At 39.0% G+C, this 18,221-nt stretch overlaps 3 protein-coding genes across 23 annotated transcripts in view; 1 reads left to right on the forward strand and 2 right to left on the reverse strand.

Moving 5' to 3' along the window:
* SLO2 (slowpoke 2) overlaps nt 1-12,191 on the reverse strand; it is a 31,965-nt gene extending 19,774 nt beyond the window's left edge. For 5 of the 19 annotated variants that reach the window (XM_081991397.1, XM_081991394.1, XM_081991405.1 and 2 more), the window contains exons 1-4: nt 10,063-10,224; nt 9,203-9,540; nt 7,437-7,673; nt 1,944-2,023 (exon numbers count right to left, since the gene is read on the reverse strand). In XM_081991397.1, the coding sequence (XP_081847523.1) occupies nt 1,944-2,023; nt 7,437-7,669 (313 nt within the window). In that variant the 5' untranslated portion in view covers nt 7,670-7,673; nt 9,203-9,540; nt 10,063-10,224. Of the gene's footprint in view, nt 1-1,943; nt 2,024-2,253; nt 2,381-3,292; nt 3,450-7,426; nt 7,674-9,202; nt 9,546-10,062; nt 10,225-11,173; nt 11,434-12,122 lie in introns of those variants that run through there. The other 14 variants (XM_081991401.1, XM_081991400.1, XM_081991399.1 and 11 more) reach the window with 8 other exon arrangements.
* Nucleotides 12,192-12,586: 395 nt separating this feature from the next.
* LOC145736914 (protein Obscurin-like) lies at nt 12,587-15,212 on the forward strand. The gene is made up of 7 exons (XM_081991443.1): nt 12,587-12,922; nt 13,132-13,289; nt 13,340-13,476; nt 13,531-13,746; nt 13,799-14,273; nt 14,328-14,797; nt 14,849-15,212. Exons 1-7 carry the CDS (start codon nt 12,653-12,655, stop codon nt 15,163-15,165), a joined length of 2,043 nt encoding a protein of 680 aa, XP_081847569.1. The 5' UTR covers nt 12,587-12,652; the 3' UTR covers nt 15,166-15,212.
* Nucleotides 15,205-18,141, reverse strand: LOC145736926 (uncharacterized). 3 transcript variants are annotated; one of them, XM_081991470.1, is made up of 3 exons: nt 17,897-18,138; nt 17,074-17,576; nt 15,205-15,548 (listed from the first exon to the last, which is right to left on the reverse strand). In XM_081991470.1, exons 1-3 carry the CDS (start codon nt 18,100-18,102, stop codon nt 15,346-15,348), a joined length of 912 nt encoding a protein of 303 aa, XP_081847596.1. In that variant the 5' UTR covers nt 18,103-18,138; the 3' UTR covers nt 15,205-15,345. The 3 variants fall into 3 exon arrangements, with proteins under 3 accessions (XP_081847596.1, XP_081847594.1, XP_081847595.1); XM_081991468.1 differs by having other exon boundaries at nt 17,738-18,137; XM_081991469.1 differs by lacking the exon at nt 15,205-15,548 and adding an exon at nt 16,827-17,005 and having other exon boundaries at nt 17,738-18,141.
* Between the last annotated feature and the right edge of the window lie 80 nt (nt 18,142-18,221).

Genomic DNA, 18,221 nt, shown 5'->3' on the forward strand with positions numbered 1-18,221 from the left:
GGTCACGTGACCACAATTTTAATTTGTGTCATAATTGACAAGCGTATGATGGCCACTTTATTTAATTTTTCCATGATTTGACAGTTACGTGATTATGATTTAAACTTTCGCGATATAAAACCTTAAATTTTAGTAGCTACAATGGCATAAAGTTTGCTATTCAATTTTTATGCACTGGTTTCACCGGAACCTGAATATCTGCCTTATTTGATGGACATGTCATAGACTTTTATATGTCAATGGATAGACAATGAAATGGGCTTTCTAAAGATATGACAACTTGGGTTGATAGGTTGAACCGTTTGGCCGCTAGGGCGTTTCAAAGTTGAGTAATGTTTTCAGTTCAATTCTAATGCACTGTTTCACTTGAACCTAAATAACTATCTTATTTGACTAACAGGGTATGGACTTTTGTATGTCAATGGATAGCCAATGAAATGGGCTTTCTTAGGATATAGCTCTTTGGGTTGATAGCTTGAACAGTTTGGCCGTTAGGGGGCTTCAAATGTGACAATTCAATTTGTATGCACTGTTTCACTTGAACCTGAATAACTGGCCCATTTGACAGTCATGCTATGGACTTTTATATGTCGATGGATAGCCGATGAATTGGTCTTCTTAAAAATAAAATGAATTGGTCTTCTTAAAAGCTGCCTTTTTTTGACCAATCACAGGAACTAAGCGCTGTCATTCTGGCTGTTGCGTCACATCTCTCTCTCATCACATATAACAAAGATCGAATATGTGCTTTATAACATGGTAGTGTCAGTTTGACGGCTCAATAAATGTCAGGGTTGGCAGATTAGGGGATTTTACCCGAAAAATAGGATTATTTTGTTCAGAGTCAGAAGTCTCTACAAGTGTCTTAAACATTCTTAGAGTTCTTTTTAGTTACCAGAGGCCTTTAGGACAATTTAGAAAGCGCCAGAGATGTCTAAATTATACTGAGAACCTTGTAAAAACCAGAATCAGGGAGATGGAAACTCTTACCGAAGTGAAGGAGTTAAGTAATAATATAAATACAGTTTGTTCTTACCTTTTATGGTGCAAACAACGCGAGTGTGACGTCAGGATGACGTAAATTGACAGTTGATTAAGTTACGGTTTTGTCAAACTACGTCATTGTGACGTCACACTCTGGTTGCTCCATAAAGTGTCAAAACGAACGACTCATTTCGGCTCGTTTGTGTCTCCTTGCATTATCTTGATAGCCAATGAAGTGGGCTTTCTTAAGATATAGCTCTTTGGGTTGATAGCTTGAACAGTTTGGCCGTTAGGGGGCTGCAAAGTTGACAGTTCAGTTTGTATGCACTGTTTCACTTAAACCTGAATAACTGGCCCATTTGACAGACATGCTATGGACTTTTATATGTCGATGGATAGCGAATGAATTGGTCTTCTTAAAAATATGGTTAGCTTGTATCGTTTCGCCGCTAGAAGGCTTCAAAGTTGCCTAATGTTTTCTGTTCAATCACAATCACTATTTTGAAATTTCTCAAAATTCATGTCAGGAATATAATGGTTTAGGTCACGTGACCAACATTTGACGGTTAAAACTGCAGAATTTTCTTATTTCTGGAAATGTACACAACGTTTGATTAAGTGAAGGTCAGATGACAATTTTCTAAGTAAATTAGTTTGAAATCACGTGATGCTTTTCATACGCCATTCGGATAGGTCACGTGACCAGTTGCCCGGCCTCGAAAGCTGCCAAAAGTCACGTGACCAAACAAATGGCGCGTAATCGATTTTTACAACCTGGAAACTATTTTTGTTATGCAGAAATGCGATATCAGTGGTTTTGTCATAATTGGTGAGTGTATGACGGTCACTTTATTATAACCTAGCTTATTAACTTCCCCTTACGTTGCACAGGAAAATTGACAGCCGACCTGACTTATTGATTATCGTTTTAGATATAAAACTTAAATAAAAATACTTACTAGATCTTTGATTCTTAATAAAATAGATTTGCAGTCGTTCCTTAAAAGTATTTTCATTGACGTAATATTCTACTCGGACCCTGAAACAAAAGAAACACGACTTTTAGGACAGTTTGGACGTGACCGAGTTAGAAACAGTTTTTTTTGTTCTCACTGTGTCGATATGTATTATTGCACCCCCCCAGTGACACTAATGCACCCTCGCAATAACATTTTCACTGTAATTTGTTCTCACAGACGATCAAGGGGTGGAGTGTCTAAATCCCTACGATTTGGAGGGTGGGGGGGGGGGGGGTTATACGGTCCTTACCTGGGGATAACTTCGCATAACATTTTTCGCAGCTCGATCGGTGACAGTTGAGGATCGGAGGCACTCCCGAACATTTTGACTTGAGTATGTGGTTGATTTAGTGTCGAAACGTGTACCCAGTTTGACGCTGTTAAAATAACGAAAAAAAGGTGGGAACGTTAAGGGGGAAAGTGACTTTTCCGTTTCTATTCAGTGACTGTACAAGTTTGCCAAAAAGGTGCTCGGTGAAACTATCCCGCATTCAGTTTACCATCTCGCTAAAAACGTGTATTCTTGCTGACGTCACACAACCCTCTTTTAAGCTAAACGCTAAAAGGGAGACAGATGACGTAGCTTTGTGACGTAATCGACTAATGTGTAATGGTTTCTTATTCACGAGAAAAAACAATGTCATACACGCTTAAGACATTTAAGTGCTGCAACTGACTGTTTTTGTTTACTGAACTAGTGCTAAATGGGTTACAGCGAGAAAGAGGTGTGTAACAATTGTGGTTTCCTGAGAGTATTGATGACAGTTGACACGTCAGCGTATAAAACTGTAAATATATACAGAGTGCGGTTTCATGTAATCGATTTTTTGTCTTACGTGTGTTTAATAATTATTATTCCCGTTCGTGACATTTCATGTCAATGCTTTTAGTGTGTAAAACTATACTATATTCACTGTTAATATTCGAATGAGTTAAACATATAATCACGTTGAAACATGCAAACACCACATACAAACATTAATATAGAACAACGAGAATTACCGCTCGGCCTTAGGTTTGGAGGGTGTTACGGCCAATTGGTTGGTGCACACGAAAAACATGCAAAAGAGAAATAAAAGAAAATCGGTCGGTTCATTAAATATAAACAAAGAGAGTGAATGACACGATACAATCAACAAAATTAGCCGGAGAGTGGAAAGTAGGGCAAAGAGATATATCGAATCCGGCCAAACTAAGTGCAGTGGTCGGGGGTAGGTAGAAACGAGAAAAAAAAACAATAAGAAAACCCAAACCAAACAGCGACCGCGGGTGGTAAAATGAGGGCAAACCTGGGTATTCTGTCGTAGCTGTCCCAACTCGTCAAGCAGTTGTACGAGGAATATCTACTGGAAGAACCCATAATAACCAGGTCGACACGAGCGTAGCGCCACGACGGAGCGCCTCATATTCACACCGCACCAGGCGCCACACGCCACTGCACCGCGACGTCGAAAACGTCGGCGGCGACGCTTTGCGCGACGACGCTCCTCCCTGAACGCACGCACCTTTTGGATTGTTGTGCGCGTCTTTTATCGTCTTTGTTTTATTAAACAACAAATACACAAGTGGAACCATCTATGATGCAGCACACAAACTATTGGTGCTAGAGATGTGTAGTGTGTAATGTGGCACATTACTATAGTTTGTACTGCCACTGTGTTGCGATTTACGCAAATACTGTACAGGGTGATTGGTTACAATTAAGAGGCCTTTAGAACAATTTAGAAAGCGCCAGAGATGTCTAAATGATACTGAAAACCTTATAAAAACCAGAATCAGGGAGATGGAAACTCTTACCGAAGTGAAGGAGTTAAGTAATAATATACATACAGTTTGTTCTTACCCTTTATGGTGCAAACAACGCGAGTGTGACGCCAGGATGACGTAAATTGACAGTTGATTAAGTTACGGTTTTGTCAAACTACGTCATTGTGACGTCACACTCTGGTTGCTCCATAAAGTGTTAAACGAACGACTCATTTCGGCTCGTTTGCCAAGAAAACACAATAATAATTAGACCATTTGAGGTAATAGAAAGCTCTTATTTTAAGCACAAAAGTCTTGTGTATACCAACCAATAACCAAACAAAACTATTCACGGAAAGGAAATTATATTGAAAATGTTTCACCATTAATCAAGTCTCAAACACAGCTGAAACGCTCAATCTCCTTTCAAATTAGTTACCCAAGCAGGAATTCAATCCAAACCAGCAGATTTGTTCCGAAATAATCAACGACAAATTGGCGAAAGCGCCATCTACAAATCCCTGTAATTGACAGCCCTTCTATTTCCTGTTAGGGATTATACAATCTTGACAGGATCACGTCGTAACCGTACAATTTAACCGACAATCGATTGAAACATGAATAAAAGCGTTTTCTAGCCGAGTTCGTATTGAAACTGCAAGATGTCACTACGAATCCACACGCACTTTACAATGTTTTGGCGGTGGGTTGGAGAAACTTTTACTACCCTTACAAACACACAAAATTTCAAAGGAAACATTCAAGAGATAAGGAAATGACAAGTAGTGACAAACTCAAGTTGTTTGCTACAAGAAAAATATAATAGTTTCCTTACAGACAGCTGTTTTCGAAAGTTTTCCTCCAATCGATAGTTCGGCGTCTGCCAGCTGTAAAGAAAGCAATAAAACTTCCCCCCTTGTTACCTTAATTGTTCAACCCAAGATGGAACATAGAGAGTTTCCTCTTTCAGGGGTTTTAACCTCAATTTTCCTACTCGGATAACTTTCAATCAATTATTTACATGAATGTTGGAGGCAGTAGAGGAAGAATGATTATTCAGTACTTTTAAAAGTACGGTTAAAGTAGAAAAAAGTTTTATTGTACTACTAAGTAATGGAAAAATAACGTAAAACTCTCTATTACAGTACATTACTGAAGTTTGTGCAGTATTTGTATTTCTAGACACTGAAGTAAATCACAGCATTGTTTCTAGTTTGTGATTGGTCAAAATGCAAGCAGCAATCTAAAATCTGATTTTTTTAGACCAATCACAAACTAGACACAATGCTTGGGGTACTCAAAAGTAAATTGACTTTTGCATCTGGAAGACACTACAAAATATCGACAGGGACATAAATTTGAGCACAAAAGATGAACGAGGAAATGAATATTGACACGACAAGCAAATAAAAATATATCGAATCAAACTTGGGACTCTGGATAAATAAAATTTCTTCGAAGAAGGGAAACGATTTGTCCGCGACAATAAAGTGTGGACCTGGGGGATCGCTGTTTCCAAGTTTTCTCAACGTTAATCGAAAAAACTAGTTGGCCGCGTTCGTTTTCAAGCTCCATCCACAATGACGTAATTTGACAGTTTTTTGTCAAATTTTGGCTTTCCCAAATTACGTCACGGTGATGCTAAGATTGGTCAGCAATGTTGCCACGACGCTTTTAATAATTACAAATAATGCCACAACATACAGAGGTCTGGAAACAGCAAAATTATTGATATTGTTGTCACTGTTGCCAACTGCTAAATAACATGAAAAATTGCTGATATCTTAATAAATAATAGCTCTAATGCCCGTTTGCTTCCTAAAGCTTCTAGACTGGTCTATAAGGTTTCAAATGCCTTAAAAGCAGTCCTGAACCTTCAATGCTCTTCAAACTGTTTCCAAATGCTCCTAAAGTTGTCTGAAAAGGCCATTTTAACAAATCATGGCATGGAGAACACGAATCTGGTGTCCGTTTTGCTGCAACTGTCGCCATTTAGGCACTGACTTTGAAATTAGGACATTTTTGACAGTTTTCAAGACATGGCACCCGTAAAAGTTATATTTTGACAAATGACACTTAACGTCACATTTCTACCATCCCGCGTCTCTTTGAGGGGCATACATGGTTTCAGTTTTCGAGATATTTAGAAAAATGTCAAATTTAGAAGAAAAGTAATCAAGTCTGACGCCCTCTGGCGGCCAGACGGAGCAAGTTTGTCCCTAAGAACCGTTTAATAAGGTTACAAGACGAAAACTGTTTGCAAAGATAAGCAAATATCTCCTTTAGGCGACTCTTTAGAGAAAAAGTGCACTAAAGAAATGTTGTAGAGAATAAAATTCCCTACAACTTTCTCTCTTTACAGTTTTTTGATATCTTTCCAAATAACAGAGATATGATTGGTTAAATGCACTTTTTGACTCTTCAACCATGAAAATTGTCTTTCTTCTTGGGATTTGATTTGAGAGACCACAATTTTTCCTTAAATTTTTGTAGGAAATGTCAAAATTGTCTTTCTTTTTAAAATTCGACTTTAGCGACCACAATTTTCCCCAATTTTTTTAGGGAAAATGTTAATCTGACTGTCAAAGCAAGTTTCAAGTCAATTAATCACTTTTACACTTAAAAATTGACTTTAAATCCGAAACTAAACACCATACATATTTATCTCAAAATGTAGGTCTCGAAATGAGGAATCGGATAATGTAATAATATACAGGGTGTCCCATTTAAAAAAAAGCGAATTTCTAGCTTTGAACGCCAAGGAAACACGTTTTCCTCACCCTGTTTAGGAAGACAAGCGCACATTTAAAGCTAAATATCTCAAAAACTGTAACACTTTTGCATATACATATTTATCTCAAAATGTAGGTCTGGAAATGCAGAATTTGAAAATTTAATAATATACAGAGTGTCCCATTTAAAAAAACGCGAATTTCTAGCTTTGAACGCCAAGGAAACACGTTCTCTTCACCAAGTTTGGGAAGACAAGCATCTCCAAAACTTAGATTTACAAAAAAAACACTACAGAAGCTCCAAAATGCTTCTCAAGCAGTCGAAAGCATTTCAAAACAGTCTAGAAGTTTCCAAAAGCTTTTAGAACAGTTTAAAAGATTCCAAATGCTCTTCAACTAATCTAGATGCTCCCAAAAGATATGAAAACAGTCTAAAAGCTTGAAAAAAATTCTAGAACGGTCTAAGAATTTCTAAATGCCTCTAAAGCATTCCAGAACCTTAAATATGCTCTTCAGACTGTCCAAATGCTCCTTAAGTAGTTGAAGATGATTTTAAAAATTTTCAAAACAGTCTAAAGTCATCGGTATGCTTCTAAAGCAGTTTAAAAGCTTTAAAGAATTTTCTAGAACTCGAACTCTAAAAAAAAGTAAAAATATTTGCATATTTGAAAGAGTTTTGTGCTTTTTTCCCGATTTTTATGGTTTTTTGAGGAAAAAGATTTTCTCGCTGGCAACATTGCATTTTAGGTGTGAATCTGGAACCAATAATTCCACTATTTTTGACAGTTTGGAATTAAATTATGCAAACGGGCGAAAAAGCTACGTTACAAACACCATTTGGCATGAAAAACCAATAAAATCACACTACCCCAACAATTTTGTTATTTCCCACACCTGTATATAGAGCAACATACAGTGTGAAACATATAAACAAATAATATTTACATATGAGCACCTGGGTATCTGCAAGGCCACTTCGTCAAGGCTATCGGAGGGGGTGAGGGGAGGGCGTTCGAACAGTCTGCTGGGCGCTAAAGTGAGGGGCGTGTCTACAGGTAAACGGTGCACGATGGTACCCCGTCTGGTACGTTGGCGCTGTTGCCGTTGTTGTTGCTGTTGCTGTCTCTTGCGTTTGTCCTCCTCCTGGGCCCGGCGCAGGTTGTGCAGTCGAAAGAAGTACATAGACATTGTCCTACAAAATTTAAAGTTTGTGAGTTTTATATGTCACATGATAAAAAAGGGGCAATTTTTAGGAAGAGAGAGAGTATTTTTCCTTTTTCATCACATTAATCAGCTTGCAACAATTCACTGAATGTCAGTCAGACGTAACAAAGTTGTAAACCATCAACAACCCAGCTAATTTGGTATCATCAATCAAAATAACTTCCGAAATCGATCGAGGATATGTTTCTGTCCCGAATCTTTATTTCAAAGGGCTTTTCCTTGCCACCGAGTCAGCAAATGTGATTAAGTTTCTCCAAACGCCCACGGGAGATCTGGGGAATGGTGTGACATTTCTGTTGTTTTCGTAAGTCTACCAAGCAAAGTTGGTAGTTGTTTGTGATTGGTTATAAAAAGCAGCAATGCCAACATGAAAAACGACATTTCCTGAATCGATTTCTGTTTATCTGATTTGAATAATAGAAACTGATTTACGACTTTCGTCCCTCAGCTTCTTTGGGTTTTAAAAGCCTACACTACACCCAGCCCTTGGGTAAATATGCATGGAGAATGAAATGAAAAATCGATATATTCAAGCTAGTTAAGGGTTATTTACTATCACCTTATCGTTTAATTAATGACGCGATTAAACTTGTCGTAAAGTCGACATTTCATGAGGACTTACGCCCTTAAAAGCGGTTTTAATTAGCTTGGTAGACTTGATTTGTTGTGGAGCTCAAATTCAGTTTTGTTGCGCTTTAAACTAGCTAAAGGGGGCGGTCTTGTTCTAACATAATTAGCCAACACACGGACCATAGAATGGATTAAACTAATTATAAGGGACACTGTTCTGAAGTTTGGGTTTTCAATTAACTAGTCCCTTGTCATAAAAATAATGACCGAAAATTGAAAACAAACACGTATGGCATGAATATAGTGTTTGGCCTGGTAAAGCTTCAATTAAGCCTTCCGATCAATATTGAAATTGGGAGCTTAACTCCCATAGGTACGCATAAAACTTTGATTTATTCCCCTTATGCAAATAATAACGTTGGAATCAACATTTCGGGTTTGCTTATCAATTATTTACACCAGTTTTAGATTATTGTTTGTTGATAGAAAAAAATCAATTTCAAGAAAAAAAAACTGATTTCCAAATAGTATGTGGTTAAAAATAGTTCATCAATCTGCCGTTTGTCACCTAGAGCAGTTATGTTCATTTTAGTGTTGGATAGCAAAATGTAATAATATAAATAAAACATTACTGGCATATAAAGCTTTAAATCCCTATTCAGAAAAGTCTATTTCTTATCTCATATAGCCCTCCAGAACCGTCCGGATTTAGAACAGTTTAGCCAGATCCAGCTTAAAAATTGCTTTACCCTTAAAGCTTTTATAACAGCAAGTTTGAATATTTTTTTAATAGTAATGATTAAATAACCATGCACTTCTGCTGATATATTAAAACTGGAATGCCTCCGTGAAGGCTTAATAGAAAATGCATGTCGCATGCCTGCACGTAAATTTTTAATGAAAAAAACAAAACAAACCAAAACAAACCTGTTTGGTCCGCTATGGTGGCAGCCGAAAAAAAATACTACCCGCAGTAGCAGGTGAGAATCACATGATTGACCTGGTGCTAGTTCGAAGTCGTCGAAGAAGACATTTCGACCGGTGCGTTACGACACGGACGCGGACACGTGTTCGACTCCGGCCTCCTCCATAGTCGGTGAAGACATCCAGGGAATGCGTTGCCATGGTGGAGGAAGCCGCGTGCGCATCTCCCGTCTCCCACTTCCGAATGGATTTTCCAAATGGAAAAGCACGTGCTCTCGGTTTAATGCGACCGCAAAGTTTATTAAGGTTTTTGGGGCCACCCACAGTTTTTATGACGAAATCTGTAAAAAAGACGTGAAGTGAGATTCGATAATTAACCGAAAATGTCACGGTAACAACCAAACGTGTCTTTCTAGAGAAAATCATTTTGAATCCTATTTTATTTGGGAGAAATTTGAAAAATCAACAAACAAACAATGCGGTTATGGTAAATTTTACAAAATTGACAGTCACAAAAATTGTCAGATTGATAAACTAGTCACGTGACTTCATCTGTTCACATCGCCAACTGTAAAACGAACGAAACTTGAATGCACTATCAAAACATAGAAGCGTCCTCCCCTTTCAAAAATCGTAAATAAACCGGCCTATGCTACCGTCCCTTTGAAAACTCGTAAATAAGACCGTCCTGCTTATAGGTTTTCCTAAACTATCCAGGCTACAATTTTTAATTTAAATTTGAACTGTTACCCGTAAAAACCAACTGAATTGTGCAACCACGGTAATAAATATTGAAGCAATAGCTGACGAATTAATACTTTAGCACACCAAAAGGCGAAAATAAGTAACAAATCCCGACTTACCGGTCATTTTTACGTCTAAAATCGACAGTTTTTCTTCAAAAATGTGCTTCAAACTGCCTCAAGTCATAGTACGACGTTGAAACCTTACAAATACATACTTTTCCAGTCAGTTTTAGTGGAAAAACCTTAAAATAACGAAGAAAAACACGCACCACAAACTTTAGCCACAACTGATATGTTGTTTTGTTTTTTGATTGACAATGTTGCCAAATGTATCGTTGTGATAACTGACAGATATCTGGATTGTTTTCTAAATTAAATAAACATGATGATTCGATGGCTGGAGGAGTTTTAAGTAGTTATTCCTTCAACTAATGCAATTCGGAAGTTTCTCCGGAAACTGACAACTGTTGCCACATTTTCAACACTATTTTCTATTTAGAGAGTGACGTTGCCACTGTGTAGCTCTACAAACCGCGTTGTTGCCAAATCAACTGCAAGTTAAACAAAAATAATGCTGAACGACAGTGAAATATGAGTTTTTTTAAGGTTTACCGCTTTTAAGATAAAATTCGTTCTCTGACACGCACACAGACGCTGAAAAAGTTATATTATCATTAATTTGAGACTTTTTTCGAGTGAAACATTACCAAGGGCTGAGAAGAGAGTGTAATCGACTTTTTTAAGGCAAAAAGCGCCGCAAAGAGTTATTTTGTTCGGTAAATGGTCCGTAAATTGCTCCCTTTAAAAACTGTCGCATGCCCTTAACTAGTTAAGTGAAAAAAGTGATTTTACCTGCTGGAATTATGAACGTTAAAGGATTTTAGGTTAGGTTAGGTCCCTAACATGCAACTTGTAATTGTATAATAATAGAAATTTTGTTACTTACCTTGAAATGGTTCAGGACGCACTATTTCACTGCACTGACTAAACTTGTACTCTGTACTGTAGTCATCGCTATTTTGAAAATTATTGAGCCATTAAAATGGTTTAGGCTAGTAAACGCGTATCGACTGATGGTAATTACTCCCATCACTACTTTCAATAACAAACATTTTTTTGTAGGATGAATGTTATTGGTTTGTTGTTCAGACTGTTCCACCAGGTATAGTAAATGTGCCACACAAGCGAAGAACTCGTTGGATAAACTAGTGTCGTATCAACGACTTACCGTTCGTCCAACTTCCAGGAACTGCTCATCTCGCTCCAGGCGCTCATACTACGATTTCTGCGTACCAAGGTGGGTCGATAATAACTATCGTTGTCTTCCTGGAACATTTCGGCTGGAAAATTGACCCGAGCCCTTCCGACTAGCGGGGAGGGCGTAGCGTCGTTGTTTGGCAACATCGTGTAGTTCCAGGTACCCTCCTCGGACGCGAACGCTTTGAGGGGCTCCATCTTGACGAAGATTTTTGGAGCCACGATTCTAACCTGTCACATAGAAAACAGTTGAAGGTTTATTATGATTAGGGAACTTTGTGTGACATGCGTCGGTGCGTTATAAATTCAACACTTGGTCACGTGACATCTTGTCGTCGAATGACGTCACATCCGTTTTGGCACACTGACACATGTCACAATGTCCATCTTTGTTCAGAGCGTGTATGTGCTATAGTTTTCTCTTCTTGTCAGTATAGGGCCGGGGAAATTTAAATAAACAATTATTACAAAGGGGTGGTACTTTTACGGTCAAAGGGTAACAAGTCTGTCCTTGAAGAGGGACGTTTTTACATCAAAATATGGATGTGTGAATGTAAATTCATCCTGACAAATTGCGTTCGTATCGATTTACTACGAGGGGGTTTCGTAACTTACTAAAACCGTAAATTTATACAGTTCCGACCGCATTTGAGCAAAAAAATTGTATTTGCAACTGGCATGCAGAACACGTTTTCAGGGATTTCATAACTTTCAGAGCGATCAGGGACAGGAGACTGGAAACTGTAAAAAAAATCGTTCAGCATAGCGTATACTAATAATAAAATGCCAAACTACAATGAGTTCTAAATCTTTACTGATGAATGTAGTACAATATACAATATACAGTAAAACAAAATGATATAAAGCAGCAACCCTCTACGAATGGTCCAACAGCCTATAATCTTTGCAGTTGGTTTTACCTCGTTTCAAGGGCACTAAGTCACAAAAATTCCTACAAAAATTTCAGGACGCGCATTTAAATTGGGAATAGGGGACACAGCGATCTGTGCTAGAGCGCGAAAGAGACTGGCCCATTTTGCGCCAAAAGGCCAGAACAGCCCCTAATATCGATCCCCCCGTTTCAAATTTGAACCAATGAACTTTACATGGGGCACCTTTTGCTGGAAAAGGACCGCGAAAATGTTTTCTTTCAAATCTCTGGTTTAGGTGAAAGTCAATTTCAAATTTCTTGGGTTTTAATTATGAATTTGCTTTCAGGTCTAAATGCCTTCCCATCATCTCAAAAAAAGGAATTTGCTGTTATATTAGATCATGATGTAACCAATTTGGGTCTTCTATTTTTATTAATCGATTCGAGGTCCAACAAACCTAATTTTAACAAATTATTTTTGGCAGTCACTCAACAACACATACCCGTTCATCAATAACCAATCAAACGTCTCACTCTAGTCAACAATTCTTTCTATACCAGTCAGTTTAAAGTGAGAAAATGTCTGGAGTGGACTTGTTAAAGGAGGCAATTAAAAAGAAAGATGGCGACCAGCTCTTCAAAGCCGAGGAGGACTTTAAGGCCCTCATGGGAGATGAGGAGGACACGGTGGCCTTTGTGTTTCAGCACATCAGCTCGGAGGAGAGCAGTCTGACGTCATCAGTGGCCAGAACTACCAGGGGGATATTGAGTTTTGGTGCTGTGGTTAAAGGAGAAGTGGACCGTCATTCGGAGAAGGGGAAATTGGAAAAAGTCGAAGAAAGAAAACCCGTAAGTATGTTTTTATTGAACCACCCTGTAACTGTCAAAATAACAGAGTTATGGTCTGTCACTGATTTTCAAAATTAGGCTTAACAAATTATTTTTCAATTTTCAGACTTTCCAATTTTTCCGGAAAATTTTCTATAAAAATGTCCATAATTTTACACTACTTTTCTTCAAAATTACTGAAGAGACTAATCAGACAACTTATTACTTAGTTTAGACATTGGAAACCATCTTTGGTGGTGGAAAAAACTGAAGTAATCTGCAACGAGGGCGATCAAGCAATGCTGCAGGTGCAGATCAACGGTTACCCCAAACCGGACATGAGGTGCACTTTCAAGGACCTCCCTATAACGCCCAGCCCTAAATACAAGTAAGTGTGGTTGCCTATCGCTCCAAACCCCAACTTACTTACGCTTGTAGAATATACCACGAAAACCACGAACATATTCTGCTGCTTGTGATCCGAGACGTTCAACTTGAAGATTCAGGGTTGTACACCATAATGGCGGAGAATGAGATCGGTTTCGATTCCGTTGATATCAACTTGACTGTGATCAGTATAGTATGGTCAGCCTTAACAAGTTACAGTCTAATTTATAATGTGGTTTCAGGGCAAAAATACCCGGCCATCAAGTCCAAAGTGGAGGACTTAACCATAGGAATAGAGGAAACTCTAATTGTAAGCGCTGAAGTGGATGGGATACCCAAACCTGATGTTCAATTCCTAAAAGAAGGCAGAGAGGTGGAGGTTAGTGACCACGTGGAAGTGGTAGACAACCATCCTACCTACACTCTAGTTTTGCGGAACACCACCCTTAAGGATACAGGCTAGCCACGAAACCAAAAAACCTACAACAAAATGACAAAGATGATTTTTAGGGGTGTACTCCATCGTGGCCACCAACTGTCTAGCTCAGGCGTCACACTTTTGGGGCGTTTACGTTTATAGCAAACCGAAACTGGTACGCAAATTGGGTCCCAACTTGGAGATCTACCAAGACCAAACCATAACCTTGAAGGCTAAAGTGCTGGCCGAACCGCGTCCAACCATTAAATGGTTCAGGAACAACACCCAGTTGGTTGCAAACCGACGCGTTCACATTGACGACGAGGATGGGTTTTACGTGCTTAAAGTGAGAGGAGTAGTGATCCAAGACGCTGGAATCTACACTTTCAGAGCTGAAAACAGTTACGGTGTTGCTGAAGATCAAGTTAGGATTGACGTGAAGAAAGCCCCCACTATTCTAGAAGCTTTCGATGATGCTTTAGCTCTTGAACAGGACGTTTTTCATATTATTCATGCTGTAGAGTTTGCGGTTAGGCTGGAGGCTTTCCCCATACCAGAAGTTAAATGGTAGTAGTTTTATTGATACAGCGTTGCCAAATTGTTTTTTCGTTTCCTTTAAAGGTACTTAGACGGGGATGCACTAAGGGAAGACGTTCCAGAATTAACTAGAATACAAACTGACGACTGTATCAAACTGATTGTAAATGAGCCAACCACTGATCTATCCGGAGAATATTTGTGCAGAATAATCAATGAGTGTGGACAGGCTGAGGCAAGAGCCCGATTAACAGTAAATTGTTCTCCAAGAATATTGGTGCAATTGAACGATGCCACATTGGCTGAAGGTACGGACGTCAAGTTGGAGGTGGTAGTGCGGGGTTTCCCAGCGCCCCACTTTAAATGGTTCCGGAACCACCAGGAGTTGGATCCCGACGAACGCATCCAAATGGGTATGGAGATGTTTGGCAAGAAAAAATACAAAATTTTCTGCCTTGTTTCTGACATTTCGTTTGCCGAAAGGGGAGAGTATGACGTGGAGGTTACCAATTCGTTTGGCAGTGTCAAGAGTAACTGTATGATTAACGTTTTAAGTAAGTACAAGTAAAAAGTCACTGTCATTTTCAAAACGTCGTTTATTACAGCAAAGCCAGTAATTCTAGAAGCCAAAATGACGGATGCTGTCATCAAAGAAGGGGGAGACATAACCTACACGGTGACTGCGTTCTCCAATCCTTTGCCCAAGGCCACGTGGTTGTGGGAGGGACATCCCATCGATCCCACTCAGAAAAAGGACAGAAACAAACTGATTACGTCACCGAGCGGAACGGAATTTAGGTTAGGTATACGTGCGGCCAAAATGGTGGATGCGGGCGTATACCAGTGCGTTTTAGACAACTGCGTCGGCTCGACTAGGCAACGAACCGCTTTGGCAATCGTGCGCAAAAAAGAAGACGACTAGATTTACTACTTGTCACTAATTATCGTTCAAAATACCACACACGCTTATATTTTGTTTTATTTAAGCCCTTTGACTACCCAGACCGTAATGTATACATTTTGACGTTTGACAGTAAAACAAGCAGAGCGTTTTTGACGTCATCAATTGTCAAACTACAGTGAAAACGAATGCAGCTAAGGATTATTTGTATTCGGTTGTTTTTTCCGTGGTGACACATGACATTTTCTTCATGTGTGCCTCTCTCAAGGTTTCCACGTTGTTTTTCCTGAATACGTCGGACATGAAGGAGTGAGAAGCTTTTTGGTCTTTGCAATCTGATGAAGTGCGACCCACTAACCAATCTCCGGTTATAGTCTCGCTGCCATCGCACACTCGACATTCCCCTACAAATTTAATCGACTTAAATCACATAACCTTTCTAAAAATTAGCCTAAACAAATATCAAGAAAGTGTACTTGAAACGCAAGTAATTAAACTCGATTAGCTTTCTGTCTTGTCAGCGTTAAAGTGGATTTTGTAAATCGCAGGTATGTCAAATTTCAAACACTGGCAACGGTGTAATGGTCAAACGAACCAGTAATGACAGACGCCAGCAAAAAGCCGGTATAATTAACCTCAAAATCATTAATCCTGTTGATATTTTATTTGTTTATCATTTAAAAAAGTACAATTGAGGCGTACGTGCAAAACCCGAATGAGATAATGTCCGGGACACAGGTACGGAAAAAACAGTATTGACAAACCTGTGAGAAAATGTACCACCAGAAGGCCTATCAGGAAATATTAACCAAACAACGACAACATCCAATTACAGTTCGAGTTACAGGTACAGAATTTTCCGTAGTGTGTTTCTTTATGCGTAAAAATAATTAAATTGTATGCAGTCTATTTTCTATTTTTTTAGAATTTGATTAGCAATAGCAGGATTAGCATTAAACTGCAAACACTGGCCAAAAGAGTAATGCCAGACGACAACAGGAAGCCGGTACAATCATAACCTCAAAATCAGTTATATTTGTGTTTTTTTAGTTGTTTATCATCTAAAAAACAATTCTTTGAGGCTTGTTTGAAGTGTTTAGTGTGCAAAATTTCCAGATTAGGTGAAAATAGTAAACACTGTTAACGTCCAGGGTACAGGTGTGGAAAAGGAAGAAACAGATTTCTGGAAAAATCCGGAGAGTTTTGGAGAAAATGTACAAGTGTCTAGGAAATATTAACCAAACAACAAGATCGGATTACCACAGGTGCAGAATTTTCTGTAGTGTGTTTATGCGTTAAAATAACCCTATGTTTGAAGTGTTTAGCGTGCAAAATTTCCAGAATAGGTGAAAATAGTAGACAACGTCCGGGGTACAGGTGTGGAAAAGGAAGAAACCGACCCCTGGAAAAATCCTGATAGTTTTGGAGAAAATTTACAAGTGTCTAGGAAATATTAACCAAAGAACAAGACCGGATTACTACAGGTACAGAATTTTATGTAGTGTATTTCTTTATGCGTTAAAATAACCCTATTTTCCATTTTTTGTTTGTTGGAATTTGATTAGCAGCAGGATTAGCCAGGTATGTCAATCTGCAAACACTGGCAACGTTGTAACAGCCGAAAGAGTAATGACAGACGACAGTAGGAAGCCGGTATATAACCTCAAAATCTATTATTTGAGTTTTGAGTTATATTTGTTTTTTTATTTGTTTATCATGTAAAAAACAATTCTTTGAGGCTTGCTTGAAGTGTTCAAAATTTCTAGAAGAGGTGAGGATACTAGACAGGTCCGGGGTACAGGTGTGGAAAAAGAAGAAACAGACGTCTGGAGGGAGAGTTTTGGAGAAAATTTACAAGTGTCTAGGAAATATTAACCAAAGGTAAAATAACACACTATTAGCTTACTTAGTTTATATGCCATTACTCACCAAGAAACAAAGCGACCCTTCTGCCTTTATAAGCCGTCAAAGAGATAATAATCTGCGCTGATTGTGGAAAGGGTATCTGTGCGGTCACGTTCCAATTATCTTTACCAATGAAACCATCTTCACTAGGTGGTTCAGTGGGTCGCATCTTCACCACGGGCATTCCGTCCTCTTTCATAATATGAAAGGTCATCCCTCCCGATTCACTGTCCCAATAGCCGGCAACGTTGCACAGGGCGCCCTCTTTACTCGAACCGTGCCCTTTTTTGGAGGCTACGATGAGGTTCTGCACGTCCTCCAGCACTTTATTGAGCTCGTTCGATTCGCTGGTAGATTTTAGACGATCATTGATCAAACTGTCCACTACGGTTTCTTCAGTTTTCGATTCTTCCTGACGATTTTCGGCTTTTCGTTCGTTATCGTTGTGATGTTTGACTCCGCCCCTGCCTAGAATAGCCCTTCCTGAACTGGTTTCTTGTAGGTCGTCTTCAGTGGTGTCTCTGTGCCTGTAATATATAAAACTTTTTTTAAACTAAAATGGGAGTGGTTGTCTGGAACAGTGACCACTTTTTTTTTTAATTTGGTACAAATTTGGTCTGACGGTGACGTCACTGTATAGGTTGAGGAGTCTCGAGTGGCCACTGTTCCAGACTTGAACTCAACCTACAACACGTGGGTGACATTGTTCTCAAGGGCAATCGGTATGATTAAAGGGACAACGGTGAAATTATCGCCCAAATTTGACTCCGTCAACAATTGTTCTTCGAGTTTATTTAAGGGCACCACGTCTCCGTCTTTAATGGCGTACATATCGTTATGGTCTTGCCTTTTTCTCCTTTTCGGCTCTTTCAACTCCTCGATGAACGCTTGCAGCTCCGGACTTAACGGATTTCGTTTTATGTACTCTCTGGTGCGTCTAGCGATTTCCCTTCTAGCCGATTCCCATAGTTTGGCGTTTTTCCGGGCCGGATTCGTGGTTTCGCAGGCTAAAATCAGGGACAGCACGAATAAGATCTGAACGAGGCTTGACATGAGACTTGACAGTATAATCAGTCAGTATACAGGGTTGTCAATCAAAACACTCACAAGGAATGAACAAAGCAAATGTTGGTGCGCCTCTAAGTGTAATTAATTCAGTCCAAAAATAACTG

The sequence above is a fragment of the Ips typographus genome, linkage group LG13, assembly GCF_016097725.1.
Source record: "Ips typographus isolate SLU linkage group LG13, UJ_Ityp_2.0, whole genome shotgun sequence".
Lineage (NCBI taxonomy): Eukaryota > Metazoa > Arthropoda > Insecta > Coleoptera > Curculionidae > Ips > Ips typographus.

Bases quoted from the DNA above. Each gene is read 5' to 3' on its own strand.
- LOC145736926 (XM_081991468.1), bottom strand. From the start codon at position 18,102: ATGTCAAGCCTCGTTCAGATCTTATTCGTGCTGTCCCTGATTTTAGCC. The intron at 17,577-17,737 runs GTAGGTTGAGTT...TATATATTACAG, and splicing joins AACAATGTCACCCACGTGTT to GCACAGAGACACCACTGAAG. The intron at 15,549-17,073 runs GTGAGTAATGGC...TTAAATTTGTAG, and splicing joins AAGGGTCGCTTTGTTTCTTG to GGGAATGTCGAGTGTGCGAT.
- LOC145736914 (XM_081991443.1), top strand. From the start codon at position 12,653: ATGTCTGGAGTGGACTTGTTAAAGGAGGCAATTAAAAAGAAAGATGGC. The intron at 13,477-13,530 runs GTATAGTATGGT...ATGTGGTTTCAG, and splicing joins TATCAACTTGACTGTGATCA to GGCAAAAATACCCGGCCATC. The intron at 13,747-13,798 runs GCTAGCCACGAA...GATGATTTTTAG, and splicing joins CACCACCCTTAAGGATACAG to GGGTGTACTCCATCGTGGCC.